The sequence below is a fragment of the Gavialis gangeticus genome, unplaced genomic scaffold, assembly GCF_001723915.1.
Source record: "Gavialis gangeticus isolate Ggan-Ray unplaced genomic scaffold, GavGan_comp1, whole genome shotgun sequence".
NCBI classification, from domain to species: Eukaryota; Metazoa; Chordata; order Crocodylia; family Gavialidae; genus Gavialis; species Gavialis gangeticus.
In genome coordinates, this window is record NW_017729034.1 from 22328163 (window position 1) to 22344023 (window position 15861).

At 41.5% G+C, this 15861-nt stretch overlaps 1 protein-coding gene across 1 annotated transcript in view; it reads right to left on the minus strand.

Moving 5' to 3' along the window:
- Positions 1-15861, minus strand: part of PLB1 (phospholipase B1) — a 127749-nt gene that overhangs the window by 70022 nt on the left and 41866 nt on the right. Inside the window, exons 10-16 of the mRNA XM_019526696.1 lie at positions 15744-15810; positions 11777-11835; positions 8724-8797; positions 6717-6760; positions 5559-5667; positions 3792-3843; positions 1097-1177 (exon numbers count right to left, since the gene is read on the minus strand). Coding sequence (XP_019382241.1) covers positions 1097-1177; positions 3792-3843; positions 5559-5667; positions 6717-6760; positions 8724-8797; positions 11777-11835; positions 15744-15810 — 486 coding nt within the window. The remainder of the gene's footprint in view (positions 1-1096; positions 1178-3791; positions 3844-5558; positions 5668-6716; positions 6761-8723; positions 8798-11776; positions 11836-15743; positions 15811-15861) is intronic.

Below are 15861 nucleotides of genomic sequence, written 5' to 3' on the forward strand. Positions count from 1 at the left end.
AGAAATGTATCAGGAAGAACACAGACCAACTGCAGTTGCTTCCTCAGCTTCACAAAGGGTATTTGTACCTGAAAGCTTGCAAATAATTCTTCCAACTATTTGAATTGGTTTAATAAAAGATATCAGATTTACCCAAAGAACCTTGTCTGACTATATCCTTAGACCAACATGGCTACAGCTTATACCCCTCATAGGAACTGAGGAATTTATCTGGGATACGATCCCCTTGTACATGGCAAGGGCTTTCCCTACAATATATCTGAGTGGTTAATATTGTACCTATAATTATCTTACATAAACTAGCCTTTCCCCACTTCATTTATAAGAGTATTCTATGGTCAAATAGACCTCAGCATTAGAAATGTTTCTTGCCCTGAAGTTTATCCATAATTCTTGCCTCAATTTTGTGCCAATACTCCTAGGTTCAGAGGGTTGGACTGAGTTGCTCTTGCATACTGTCTAGCTCTCTCATGGGAACTTTATAATGGCTTTTTTTTTTTAAACAGGGAATCAGAAATCTAGAATAAAAAGTATATGTTGGGCTATTTGTGTATGGGGAAAGGCAACAAGGTGCTATCACTGTGTGAAAAGTTCATGAGGGAGATGTGACATTACAGGACATGCGTAGAATGCAAGCTTGCTATCAGGTGGTTTAACAGCATTGGCATGAACTGTGGATGGAACCGCACCCATGCTCTTGTAGCTATAGCAGACACAGCACACTGGATGCTGGCAATCGGAGGGATGGAAGGAGACAGAAGAACCCTTGGGCAGTTTATTTTGCCTATGTACAGAAAGATCTGATTAGATCAAGAGAAAGTTAATCATATTTTATGGCAAAATAAATTAGCCCCAATCTCATAGCTCACGCTTGTTCTTAAAGATACTGTTTCACTTTATCTCAAGCTGAGGTTGAACGACCTCCAGGTCTCAGAGGTGGGTGGGGAACAGCACACATGCAGCCACTTCAGGTTTGGTTCACCATATATGCCCAGCTGAGCTCCAGTATCCCACTCTCTGGAATGCAGACAGTACCAAATAGCAATGCCATTGTCTGTTCATGCTGCAGGCAGCTCTAAGATCCCTGGTGACTTACAGGATCATTGCAGAATTTGCACAGGTCATTTCCTCCTATAAAAAGTGTTATGAGTTTCCAGTCTCCCTGGAAATTTATTCTCTGCATTCAGAAAAACAAACAAACAAACAAAAACCAAGAGAGAGAGAGAGAGAGAATGATAAACATGAAGGAAGAAATGGATCAACCATAAGCTAACAGGAAATAAATATTTCTTTGGTGCATGAGCTACATCCTTCCCTGTGTCTGTATAGCAATAAGATGTTCCAGTCACAACTGCAGGGCTTTAGGTCCCATCACAGTATAAATACAATTATAATTACAGGTTTACCATTTCAGTAGGATCTCTCAGACCCATCAGAGAGCTCTTGCTGAAGCTCCATTGATGACTTTGATCGTTATAAATCAATAAAAATTAGATTGACTGTTCCAGGAGCTCTGAGGCTATGTCTTCATTGCAAAAAGAAATGTTTTGTTACAATTTTTTAAAGTGGGATAGATAAAAGCTCTTGTAGCTGACCTGCTGTAGTGGGAGATAAGGCACTTGAGTCTTTACCACAAGGTAAAAGTAGGCAAAGTCAACTGGAAACAAGGTATTGTGCTGACCTCATTTCATTATGCCATGGTAAAAAAAAAAATATGGTGTATTTTCTCTACTAGGATTTTTACAGTGGGAAAGGTAAGGCATGTTAGTTGGTGAAAATAGGTAAGGCACGTTAGTTGCTTTCTGGCAGGGAAGATACAGGGTTCAGACATGCTTTAGTCAAACAGACCTGGTCCACAGGTGCATACTAAGGCCATTTATAGGCGTTATGTTTTTCTGGGTTTCATCCAGACTACAGCTATCACTATATACACCTAGGCGTCTGTAGTCTGAATTTAAATTGGCTCCAGTCTGAATTAAATAATTCTCATTGAATAATGATTAAAGTTAATGCAAACAAGGGCAGTCCAAATTAGGCAATTTAAACTGTATTAATTAACATGTATATATGGCAGGTATCTAGGTACCCACCACCAGATGTAGCAAGTGAGCACAGTTTGGTGGCCCTGATTGTGAGTGGTAGGCAGTGTCCCACGCTCCCTGCCATCTCTACAGCAGAAGTGGAGAAATGCGGAAAAGCCTCCCTGATGACCAGTGGTTATCCATTAACCTTTAATTCAAATTGAAATTTGATTCAAACTGTGTGATGCGAGTCAATTAACATGGTTTAGAAAACAGCATGTCTATAAATGGCCTAACAATTCAATTTTAGTGCAATAGAGAAGGCAGGATGGCAGATAAGCAGCAACTGGTTAACAGCGAGTTGTCTAATTTGCCAGTTCAGATCTAGTGACTGGGAAAGGAGAGATTCTGCCTTAGATACTGTCACATGGTTTGGTCTCAAAATTGACACAGTTTGATCAGAAAAGTCTCTCCACATTCTAAACAGTTATCTTAAAAAAAGGTTTAAGTAAAAGAAAAGGGAACTCTAGAATTGAATTGTCTCTGAAGCCTGATAAAAATATTCTGCTTTAAGTATTCATAGAAAAAAGTATTTGCAATTGTTTGCCTTGTGTAATGTTGCCAAGTCAATAGGTATAACAAGAAATTCACAGGGGTGGGAGAATACTGATTAGATGTGATGGCAAACACTAGTTTGAATAAAACCAGTCACATTATTTCATTGTTAACTGCAATCCCTTTTAATCATGTTTCAGAAACATCTGTGAAAGCAAAATTTTGTTTACAAGGAAGTGCACAGAGAAAGAAGGCATGATAAATATTTTTGCAAAAATGTATTCACCAGAGGGTTTACATTGGACGTGTCATGTAATTATCTTGAAAGCTGTTTGGATGCCTCTCAGATTCACAGTTGGGAAGCCAAAATAGCATCATGTGACTTAGGTTACTGATCTCAGAGGCACACTTATTGAATTACAAATGGCAAACTTTCAAAGCAATAGCTGAGGTGAAAAGTTTGTGAGCTGACATGTGACCTATAAGTAGGTAAGTTTCATAAACCATTAATGAGATCATTCTGAACAACAAATGTGTAAAAAGTCAACAACAGCTTATGGTTAATTTACAAACAAAAATAATGACCACTTGGTTAAAAATGACATAGATCACCCTGCTTCAGAAATTCACTAAACAGGAAAAGAGCGTCTTTGGGTGAAACTATTGCCTTCAACATGGTCAAGTGACTCTACTTGCTGACAAAAGATGCATGTTCAGCATAGAATAAATTAACAATTTTAGATATGCCATGGTAAAATCCTAGTCGAAACAAGGCTCTGTAGTTTTATTTTCAGGTAAAAGAGGCAAGGCTAGTTACAGGCTGGGGATATACTACTGGACTTGTCTAGCTATCTTGCAGTAAAAACTATAGGAAGCTCGTCTCCACTAGGGTTTAACAGTGAAATAACAATCACACCTTTGTAAAACTCCTATCTTTTCTGCAGTAAGAGAAAGCCCAAATGACTGCATGCTGAACCAGACTCTTCACCAACAGATGCTGTACTCCATCTAATTCACCATTTCCCTACCCATAATTTTCTACCTTGCATTCAAAAACTTGTCTAAGTCTATCCCAACCATACAGTTGGTCCAATAAGAGATAAGGCTTGCAGAAATGTTTTCCTCTCTCATAACTCCTGGACTATCATAGCCACAACAACACTTCAACACTACTATATCTTACTTAAAAGATATTCATCATCTGCTGAGACTCACCACATCATTCTTCATCAGGTCCACTAGTTTCTGAACCTGTGCAGGGACATCCCTAAAAATTGAAAAAGAGGGGGACATCTGTAACGCTCCATGGGAAATGGGACATTAAGGAAAGCAGATGAACAAGCAGACTTTATGAAAACCCTTAAAAGAATATGGTAAAAAATGGAAAACTTCAGTTTCAGCTCTTAAAAATATGGTTCCAGAAATAGGCCACATCTAGAGATGGAACTGGACCTTTTCAATGGAATGAGGAATCAATGCAGTGCAGGCTTCAGGGGAAATATGGCTTGTTGTTTTATTTGTATCACAGTATAAACAATTGAAAGGATGCAGCTTATCAGGATAATCTCTCTCAGAGCAGTGATAACAGTCATAAACACCTTTCCCTATCCTTACTAGATTATTGTTATTATACAAGATATTGCATGGCATCAACCTGGTGATGCACAGTAGCACTGATATGTTTGCAGAAGAAAGGCTGACGTGTTTCACTGATGACTGAATGTAGTCCACCGACTAACTTTAAGCAGCTTCTGGCCTTGTCTATGTCAGTTTGTGTGTGAAATCTTGCTCCCACTGCTGTCTAGACAAGACCCTTAGTGATTTCAACAGAGCCAGGATTTCACCATTTTGGCAAAGGTCAGGATAGATATGCACCTTTATGAGCCATCTAAATCAGAGATGTATAGCATAAGCTTTCATAAGAAGAGGGCTTACATCATCAGATGCTGTGAAGAGATGGCAGGAAGCAAAGCTGCTAAATAGAGGACTCAGGCAGAAGGAACAATTTTTGCCCAATCTGGCCAAGGAAAGCAGTTTATAGCCATGACCATACACAAGTGCACAGCTGCAGACAGCTACAAAAATGGATCTGACCCCTTATTACTTGAGGGGTCAGATGAAGACATTTCAAAACAGTTCATCTTCTGTAACTTCTGTTTGCGCTGCCTGCCAGCCTCAAGCTGTTTTCAGAGCAGAAGGGGGGAAAAGGGAGCAGAGGGAGTTCAGTCTGGGGTTTTTTTCAGCCCTCATTGGAGGGTGGGTTAAGTGTATAGGAGCTCTGTCCCTCCCCACCCCCCTGAGCCAGGGGGCTCCAAGTCACTCACCCCACCCTCCAGCGCTGGCTGGGAAGCCCCTAGAATGAGCTCCCTCTGCTCCTTTCCCTCCTCCCATTCTGAAAACTTTTCACTTAGCAGGGTGGAGGGGCCATTGCAACTGGCTGTAGGCTGAAGCCAGTAGGTAGATTCCCCATCCCCTGAAACCAACAGTGAACTTCTGTTTGTTCCAAGGGATTGTTGTAACTCAGAACACTTCCTGCAAAACCTTCTCAGTCACAGCAGGGAGCTGCACTTCTGCCTGCACCCCAAGTGCCCATTTGTGCAGCAAAAAATGGCATGCCCAGTCTAAGTTAGGTCACCTGAGGAAGCGCACTAATTTAGATCAAGATTGGGTTAACCCAATCTAAGAAAGAGTTAACACCATCTCCTGAATGCCATGCCATGTTCACAGTATATGTCCTGTGCTGGGAAAGCCTAGCTGCTCTCATCCCAGCCCCAGGGCTGTGCTGTTCCCACTCTGACCTTGAGTGCACTATTTTTATTCCTCCCCTCCCACCTTCCTATGGATCCAGGAATCCTCCGCAGACTTGGTAGCACCCCCCACCCGCGATCCAGGTCTGGTCCACCTTTAACTGGAACATAATTAAAACAATCTGCTCCACATTCGAAACAAGCCCTCCTTGCTCTCCAATCCGTCCTCACTCACTCTGCACGATCTCCTACCACAGCCTGGTTGAGGAATGCATTTGGTGAATTCGGCCCACCAGAGCCAGTGGAGTACCCTTGAAGGGAAGGATTGAATTCACGAAGAATATCTGAAAAAGAAGAAGCACCCATGAAATGCAACTGGTTTGCAGTGAGCAATGAGCAGCCGGCCTGGCAATGTTATTTCAGTTGGTCTGCAAAGTCAAGTGGCAAACTCACATGCATTCACAATAAAATCAGAGGTGGATTTGTCCCAAATCCCTCATCCAGAGAGGCCCTCTTCACTGGGCTAGAATCAAGCTCCTTCTTATTTGCTGTACTCCTTGCACTGTTGGCTGCAGTGGCCCTGTCTCAACATGAGAAGCAGAGAGCACTCTCACCCAGCCTATCCACTGCCTGGTGGTTAGGGCACTCTCCTGGGAAGGGGACAATACAGTTTGAGTCTCCTCAAGCTGAGAGCCTAAAATCCAGGTCTCTAGCTTTCTGGGCAACTATTCTGATCCCTAGGCTATTGTACAGAAGGCGGCCATGTTCAGTAGTGACAGTGGCTGTCCATGCTACATTTTGTACTAACCTGATGTTGGTGTCAATCAGGCATTAATTGTGCTCTGTGAATGCTTAGCAGACTGGGGAATTAGGTGAAGTTTAGTTGCCTCCCAGTTCTGATCTGGATCACCCACATGGAACCTAGGCATTTGCTCTGGATCACTTCTGAGCATGTGCAGAGGCCTATATTTAGACATCTAGGGAGTTTTGGGGCTGACAGGAAGCACTTAAGAATCTAGGGGCCTGAACTGTTTTGTGGCTGCTAAAATGAGGTTTGACATGGATGGCTTCTTTTCAAATTAGATGCCTTAATTGCACCTAATTCCTGTTTAAGTACCTACATTTCATTTATCCATTTGAATGCATCTTAGAACAATAAACCAAGAAGAATAGCAAACTAACCCAAACCCCAGGGAATTGCAAAACACACTGTTAAGTCATGCACAGCAAATTACAGCATAGACTATTAAAAACCTCCTATTCAGTACTGGATACTGAATACAAGGTGATCAGTCTGCCATTCCGCAATTTGCGAACCTTTCTTCACGTCTCTTCTATAAATTATTAAACTGCTCTAGAAATACGACAAGTTTGGGGCAGAAAAGGCACTTACTTGGTAGAGTGGTGACTGTGCTTATGTTTTCATTTCCTCCAATACTGTTAAATGGAGACAAACAAGCAAAAGTATTTCAAATTGACATTTACTTCATAAGTATGGGAATAAGTAATAGAGCTCCCTCTAATGGTGTTTCTACACAGATGTTCATTAATTATGGAATGTTCTTCCTGATGGATGTTAATGAAGTAAAGGCAAGCTGTTTTTCTACTTCCCATTGCTTCAGTAGCATAACTAGGATTGGATGTGATTGTGAGGGGAAATATCCGCTGCCATGAGAGCCAGTCACACCAGCAGCATAGCAGGAGCCAGAAGTTGCCACTGCCTCCATGCACCCTGTTGCCCTGAGCACCCAGATGCTTTTTTACACATCTGCATTCCAGTGCTACAGGTGTCATATTTAAAGAGACATTATCAAAATCATCACAATCATAGTAAAAGTCTTCCTTCCTTCCCCTGTCCCATAGTGTAATGGCTGTACATCCCAGTTCTACCTTGTAGTTTAACTCCATTGCATGGTTTTATGCTTTGGCATATATTAAGTGAGGTGTAACAAATTAGAGGATTTTTTTTTTTAATGACTAAGTATAGTTTCTATCATATCTGCTATTCTGTCCCTATTAACATTTTTATCATTACCCATCCTGTGCAATTAAGGTGGTCATTATATTTACAGGATTCCCTGTAGTCTTACACCAGTTATGCTAATTAGGAAATAGATGCAATTATAAAAATTGAGGTGTAACAAATATATTTGTTTTTCTTTCTGCAATACGAAGACTGGAACTAGGCTGATTAATTTCCACTTACCCTTTCTTCTGTACTAGAGTAATTATCATGTAACTGTACTTCTAATAACATAAGTAGAACATTACATTATTAAAAAGCATTTGCACTAGGAACATATATTAAAGACATGCTTAATCTTCTTAAATTTTTGTAAAGCCTTCCTTTTGAAAGCCCTCTTTAAACAAAAAAGCAAAGCCTCAGAGTTGGTTCTTTCCTCCTTTTTTACAGTGCTCATTTAATCTGAGGCATTATGATTCCTCTTTAAAACTCTATACGGTTGAAGTTTCTAATAACAATCCACATGAGTGAGAAATGATGGGGTGGGTGTGGAATCAACTTGATAAAGTTACAGTTAAATAATAAAGTTGTCTGTAGTTACAGAAAAAAAAATAATGATCGTTACTTCCTTTTATACTGACTCTCTTTACCTATATAGTAAATATTAGTGCCAGATTTAAAGTCTAGGTGTGCACTGATTTGTAGCTGCTGATGGCCTTGTACAATGTAACTAAGATAGGGATAGGACTAGGAGAGTACAGCTGGATGGGAAGATAGAAACTAAAACAGCCTCATTCTGCAGCCCTTCTGTCAGGAGAACTCCTATCGACAAACAGGGGACAAGCACGTGCAAGAACCGCAGGATCGGAAAGGAGCAGTTCAGACTGGCATTAGAGAATAGGGGTTGAAGCCTTTCTTAATCTGGGTTTACATCATCTTGAAGGGACTCTCTACTGAAAATCCCAATGTGAACAAGGATCTTTTCCAACCTGTTCTACAGTAAACTTAACCCAAAGTCTAAAGAGCAGAGAGGAAGTTAGCCATGCTAACATGAAGTCACAAAAGTATATGCAAATTCAGTTATTCTATAAGTATAAGGTGCACTTCTATCTTGCTTTCCATAAAGTCTAAAAATCTAATTTGCCCTCTCCTGAAGTCTGGCTTGATTAACAATGAAATGAATAAGAACTTAAAGTTCAGCTTAAATCTTCTCCCCAAGTTGGGATAAGTCTCAAGGGCACTGAAGCCTCTCATTATATCTTCTCTAGAAAGCAATGCTTTCTTCTTTTGTATTCAGATCATAAAGTCACTGGAATCTGAGGCAGGACAATAGAAGTGTGTGCTTCTCCAGCAGCCCTAGGGGCCAATGTCCAGAGATCGGGGCAACTTCCATGGGACAAAGTGCACACTCAGGTAAAATAAAATTGTGGCACTCACCTCCAAGAAAGACCTCGGTACTGAGTAAGAACATCTAGAACATCATTGGGTTTGGCTGCTGCCCCACTACCTGCCTGAGATCAAGGGAGAAAGGACAGAAGTTAAAGGCACTTTCCACATAAAGCTTTCTAGCATAACTTGTTCCCTAAAGCCAAGTACAGACAGTCAAAAATCCAGAGGCTGAATCAATTCAGTCTTTGCAGGTTAGTCTAAACTGCACAGATTGAACTGATAAGCAAGTGAATAGACATTCACTTTTGATTCTGAAAATGAAGCCACATGCTTGCAGTGGCCCAGGCCCAAAGCTGGGAGGCACCAGAGCATGCCTCTCTTCTCAGCTGGAGCAAACAGCTTGTGCCAAGTCTAGCCTGCCCACCCTACAAGGGGGAGTTTGTGTGGTAGATGCAAAGCATCCTGGGATGCTGGGGGACTCTGAGTCAACTTGAATCTGGAAGGGATCTGGAACAGTGTGGCAGCAAAGATCATGCACACCTGCCCAAACCCCTGAGAGCCCTGCCTAACCCGGAGGGGAAAGGGCAGAGAGCATTGGGGATCAGGGCCACTCACCAGCAAGGGGGAGCGAGCCTGGACCAGTGTAAGATGTGGCGTTGCAGCACCTCTTTTTGAGCTCACTGTCAATCAGCCACAGGCACCACCATGGGAAATTTAGAAGGCACAGATGGTGCCAAAGAGGGAGGAAGGGAGCAGGGACCTGACACTGAGCAGATTGAGCCCATGTGCGGGGAACACCATGGGGTGTCAAGCTCTGGGGCACCCCAGCTGCTAGGTCCCCACTCATATAGGGCCAGGAGAAGACAGGGAGCCACTGTCTGACTCCCTACCCTCCCTTACCTCCCTTGCTACTACCAAAACGGGGGGACTTAGAAGGGAGGTAGCATGTTTGGGTTTGTCTGAGCCTCCCATAGGCAGCCCCTTTCTTGTTTTCTTTTCCTTTTTGACCTTGTTTATTTTTTTTGAAACACCCATTGGGTCAAGAAATAAAAGCTCTCTCCCAGGAGGGGAAAGCCCAGAACAGGGAGCCCTGGGATTAGGGTGAGGGTAGGCAGCAAAGAGGATGACAGGTACACCCTCACTGTACCCTGAGTTCGCCCAATGAGGGATTGGATGATGGAGATCCAGTCAGTGATGGATTTGCAGAGACAGAGAGCTGAAGCAGCTACCACAGGCCGTAATGTATTGACATCAATGGTTGGCGAGTGGACAGGGTATAGGGGAGGCAGAGCCTCAAGTCAGCCGTAACCGGACCATGAGTACCCCAACAGGAGACGACTTACAACATCATGGAACCCCTCCTTTGATTTGTTTGGATATCATCAAGACATGGAAGGTGAGTTAGGGAAGGGCACTGCTCAGGGTACTCACATGGTTGTTTATCAGCTAAGCAGCGATGTGACAGACAGAAATTCCATAAACTGATTTAACCTAAATCAATTAAGTCTAATACCAAATTCATCCAGGTTTATCTTAAAACAGTTTTGGCCATTTTGAAAGTGGTTTATGTGCACTGGACTTCTATTGTGCTACAGATATGAACTGGTTTCCAATCACTTATACTGGTTTATGTGTAGTCTCTGTCCCTAGCCTGACTGATCCTAATAAAAATTATTAGAAAAGGATGCTCATAGACCAAGCGACAACAGTTCCTCAAGAGACTCCAAATCCTTGCTCTTAAAACATATAAAGGCTAAGGGTATGATTTCTTCTCTAGCAAATCATTGCCATCTTATTTTTTGCTTATATAATGCAGAGATGTATCCCCCATTTGGCCATCTGACTTTTAAGGAAAGGCTGATTGAAAAACAGTAACATTTTTAGAGAGAAATTTGCCCTTTGTTGGTTAAAGGTATTCAAAAGCTATTATGTTACACTGTTACATCTCATGATACATTATGCTGCATCATCCCCCAGTAAGGGTTCATGTAATAACTGGTGCAGGGCATACAGGACATGCTAAATCATAGTGTTAACAGGGCAACATAGGGGTTGGACTAGATAACCTCCTGAGGTCCCTTCCAACCCTAATTTTCTATGATTCTATGAACACTACTCACAGATCAGGGGAAATCACAGCTAGTGTAGAGTTGACCTCCATAGGGAAACTAGTTCTCTAGATGGGCAGTATACACAATATTTAATGATACACATCAGTTTGGCTCTGCTGCCTGTGAGTCAAATATTCAGCTGGCATAAATGGCCACAGCATTATAGATTTTAGTGAAACTGTACCAATTTACATTAGCTGAAGTTCTGATGCATTGTGCTTATGTTACTTACAACAGCTATAAAGGCAAGTATCTAGGGAGAATGGCTATGATCAATGAGAATTTACAATTTTTAAAATTCATGCTGGCAGTTTTCCATCTGATGTATAGTCCAATCCCACAGAGCCTCTGGGTGCTGCACTCACATTGACATAAACTGGAATAATGCAAACACAAAGATCAGACTTAAGTGAATTAAAGTTGGATCATTCCTGGTCATGGCTGAGCCATGGTAGAAGACAGTATCAAGAATATGATTGGCCCAAGGGAGCACATCAGTGTTTGTACTGCTCTCTCCCTCATTAGAAATCAGAAGTGTCTAGGTAAAGACAGCACTCCTGATGAGAATAAGTATCTGTCTTTATGTATATTACAGGGCAGTGGTGTTCAACCTTTTGGCCCCACAGGCCAGATGAGTGGCACGGGGCTGGTCCACAGGCCAGATCATGCCTGAAGGCCCACCCCTGCCCAATTCTCTGTTCTGGGATCCGGTACCTGATCTAGCGCATAGGGCCCAGGGCTCCCTACAGGTCCAGTGTCACTGCTCCCCCACTGCCAAATTTTTGTACCTGTGGGGAGCCCTGCAGACCAGATGACATGACACAGCAGGCCAGGTCTGGCCTGGGGATTGAGCACCCCTGTTTTAGGGGATTAGATGCATCTTGAAATGTTAAATCTGTTATTTGATAAATTGGATTCCTTAATAAAGTTAAAAAAAGAAATCAGAAATGTCCTTATATCTACAATGGTTATTCAGTCATCTGTACTTACTGTGAGTGAATCTCCCAGGGCAGCAATCACCTTAATGTCTGCAGGCCTCAAATTGTGAACTAGGAAAAGAAAAATTGGGGAAGAAGGGAAATTTCTAATCACTCTGTTTATTAAGGAAACCTTTTCTCTGGGACAAACAATAGGGTTCCAGAGAGTCTTTGGGCTGAATACTATTTCACTCTGTGCGCCTAAAAGGCACATGCACAGCCACACAGATGCAAATTTTTGGCATTACAGTAATTCAGGTCTAAGTGAACTTACCCACTGAGCATGCTCAGAGTTGTGTTCTGGCCAGGCACATACATGGTGAAACAGAATGACCCAGATTCACACATTAGGATGAGTAAAAAGCCCATGATTAGCAGGCACAAGGAGAATGAGGATCACTCAGGTACTTGCATAAGGCCAAGTATAAACCCATCACTAATACAGAGCCCTCCCATGTTGGAGCCCAATAGTCTAGTGGTTAGGCACTTGTCAACGGAGCAGAAGACTCAGGTTTTAGAGTCCCTCACCCAAAAGCCATTTGAATCTACACCTCCTGCTTCTTTTCAAAGCACTTTGACTGTTAGAACATCATTTAGACCTCATCCAGCCCCTTCTCCAGCCCTCTTTCTCAATCTGACCACAGTACTTTGTATTTGCATTCATTGGGTAGAGAGCAACAGAGAAGTTTCCGTCCCTTTGGGCATGTCTACACATGCACCTGACTGTGTAGTTGTGACTGCTCAGTCATTTTGTCCTTGCTTTAGCAGCTGCACACAACAGCACATGGGTTGTATCTGACCCTACTGCACAGTAACAATGAGCTACATTGACATCACAGTTCGTGCCTGTCAGCACTGTCACCATAGCGAGGAGCTACATTGCCACAGCTCCTCTCGTGTAAACATGCCCTTTGGGAGAAAGGGCTAGGTCTTCTCTCATTCTGGGTAGCATCCAGGTCACTGAGCTACACACACTAACGTGTTGGGCTCCTTCTGGCCCCACCCATTTCCCTTCTTTTGGCTGCCCAAGGGGGCTGCTTCGGTAACTGCAAAAAGCAGAATGCTTAGTATTGCCACCACTTCTTAAAAGAAACCACAACTTATTTGAGACAGAAAACACAAGTGTCTTTAGATTTAGTCCTTAGTTCCAGACTTAATTTACAAGAGTAGCCAGACAAACATATTTTTTCCTATGGTCTGAAGAGCATTTTTAAATAGATGATGGTGGGGGGTCCAAATTTCAAGAGCTTTGCTAATGTTTAGGTGAAGTAACCACTCAAATTAAAAACAAAACAACAAGCCAACCAACCCTCAGTATTTTGATATTCAGTTATTTTGAAAATCTAGCCATAAATATCACAATAAGAGTTGTTGTGCACTTTGAAGATCTGGCCCATAATGATATGCCTGAAGGAAAACTGAGTTCTTGCAAACCTAATTTCAGTCATGAGCACTGAGCACTTCATAAATTGATCCACTGGAAATCCAGACTGTACTGCAAGTCGTGGCAAGTACATTAGTAGAGACAATCACATTAGAATGCAAGGGCACTGCTCCAGTACTCATATCTTGATGTTGCTCAGTTGGATATGTTCTGTACAAACAAGGTTTACTCTTTGAGAAGAAATACCAATTCTAATTGCTTTTATTTACTTAAAACTATGTATATTGGTTCACTATATCTAGCCACTTTTGAGTTAGATCTTTGTTACCAAAGAACCTACTTCGAAAAATTACCTATTTAAAAATATTGTAATGAAAAAGTGTGTATAAAATTTTAATTGCCACAAGAATGCAAGTGTCTGACTTCCAGCAAAACACTGCAGGCTTCTTAAAAAGATATGTTCAAAATGGTGTTGATTCTAGACTTCTCTACAGCCTCAGAAAATATCTAACTTTTGAAAGAGAGGCAAATGTCCAGGTCAGAAGAACTAATTATTAGATAATATTGCCATCTATAATCAACACTTGCTGAGGTAGTTTACAGAATGAAACACACAGGAGTGATTATAAACCATGTCACTGGAAAGAGTACATTAAAATGAGATTAAAAAGTAAGCTAACTTAACTAAAGAATCATTGATAGCTTAAGTTAGCTTACTATCAATCATTAAGTTAACTAAGGAATCATTCAGTCTTACCTGAAGATTTATTGTCATACAGAAAACAAAATGTCTTTGGCAGTCATAAAAAATACCTGAGAGGCTTGATGCATAGACTTGAAAAATCTTCTTCTATATAACAAGAGCAACTAATGGAAACTAAAAGCACCAGTTCAGGAATCCCACCCTAACTTTGAATTTTACTGGGGGCCAGCCCTGATATGGTTCAATTTTGTTTCTGGAAGGGAACTCTTGAATACATGTTAAGGGCTAAGCTCAGATTATTCTGTGGTTAGAAAAGATTTCTGTATTTGGGATATATTTCTGTGGGAAAAAAAAATCTGTTTCCTTACTTTAGAGATTCTGCCAGCATGAAGACATTTCAAACACATTTCCTTTACATTATAAGTTGGTAAAATAAAAGATATTGCCAAAACCCCACCTCCAAGGTTTTCCTTTATTTTAGAGTACTTAGAAATGACAAAAAATGTAGACATCCAACTTTCTTTTCCATCATGTCTCCAGTTTTGTTTGGGAGAAGTAGGGGTTTAGGATTAAAATGCGACTGGGCTGTCAGAGACCTAGTAGTGCTCTCTCCCTCAATCACCTATGCCTCAGTTTCCACACCTGTTAAATGGGGTAATCATTAGCATGTCATATCGTTGAGTTACTGTTTATAGGGTATGGACAAATGAAAAATTAACATAGTTATAAAATGTGAAGGAAAGACTTAACACTTGTGAGGCCTCACCATCAGACTCAGTGTAAAATCAGTCCATGCCCATCTCATAGGTACATAAAGTGAAACAGGGTTACATTATTGTGTTTAAATCAGGGATAAGATGTACCAGTTTAACTTCTACTTAACACAGAATAGAAGCTGACAGACTGAACAGTAACAGTGGATTCACCTAAACTGCACACCCTTCAAAAAGGTATAATTGTTCACCTGTCCATACCCACAGAACTTCAAAATCATTGACTGAACATGGCTATGGATATTAGGGCTGTGCGAAGCTTCAGTCCCTGATTCAATTCAGTGGAGATTTGGTGGCCAAATCTCCAAATCCAAATCGAATCAGGAGACCCTTTAATCTCTCTGAATCGAATTGGAACCCTCTGAATCGATTTGGAGAGATTCGGAAAGATTCAGACATAGGAGACAGCTTTAAATGTTTTTTCTATATACTTCAAGGTACCAAGTGGCTTGTGAATGCTGCGATGCTGGGGCGAATGGAGCATCTCACAGGAGCACAGGGAGCTCCCCAGTGCGCTCAGCAGCAGACCCAGAAGTGGACCAGAAGCACTTCTGGTCCACTTTCAGGTCTGCTGGGGAGCGTGCAGGGGGTGGGGAGCATGCAGGGTCCCCCTGCAGCTGATCACTGGTATGTAGAAAAAACATTTAAAGCTGTGTCTATGTCTGAATCTCTGATTCTTGGAATCAGCATCAAATCTTCAGATTCAGATTCAGCCGAATCAAATCAGGACAGTGATCCGAATCAACAAATCAAATCATTATCCCCGATTTGGGCCAAATCTGAATCAAATACGGCCCATTTCGCAGACCCCTAATGGACATGTAGTGCTTTATTATTGTTGCATGTAGTAGTTCTACTTGAACAGCTAATTTAGATGAATTAGTTTCACTTTCTGCATATGCTAGCTTTGCTTTCTTCTTCAGGCATCTACAAGTCTAACACAGGTGCATATGGCTTTATATACCACAAGGAAAGGTTTACATCTTGGTGCCAAACTGATGTAACTTTACATTTTCAAAATATAAAACTTTACATGTTGTGCCTAAAACTAGATGACAGTACCCCTTTACAATGCACAAAAACCCCCCCCCAAAAAAAAAAAAAAAAGACATATCCATACCTGAAACAGGAACTGAATTAGAGGGACTGCGGTCTGGACAGGGAATGCTTGTCCCATAGCTCCTTTCCTGGAAGTATACATAACACAATGCTTTACAAAGAGGATTTTTTTGGTTTTT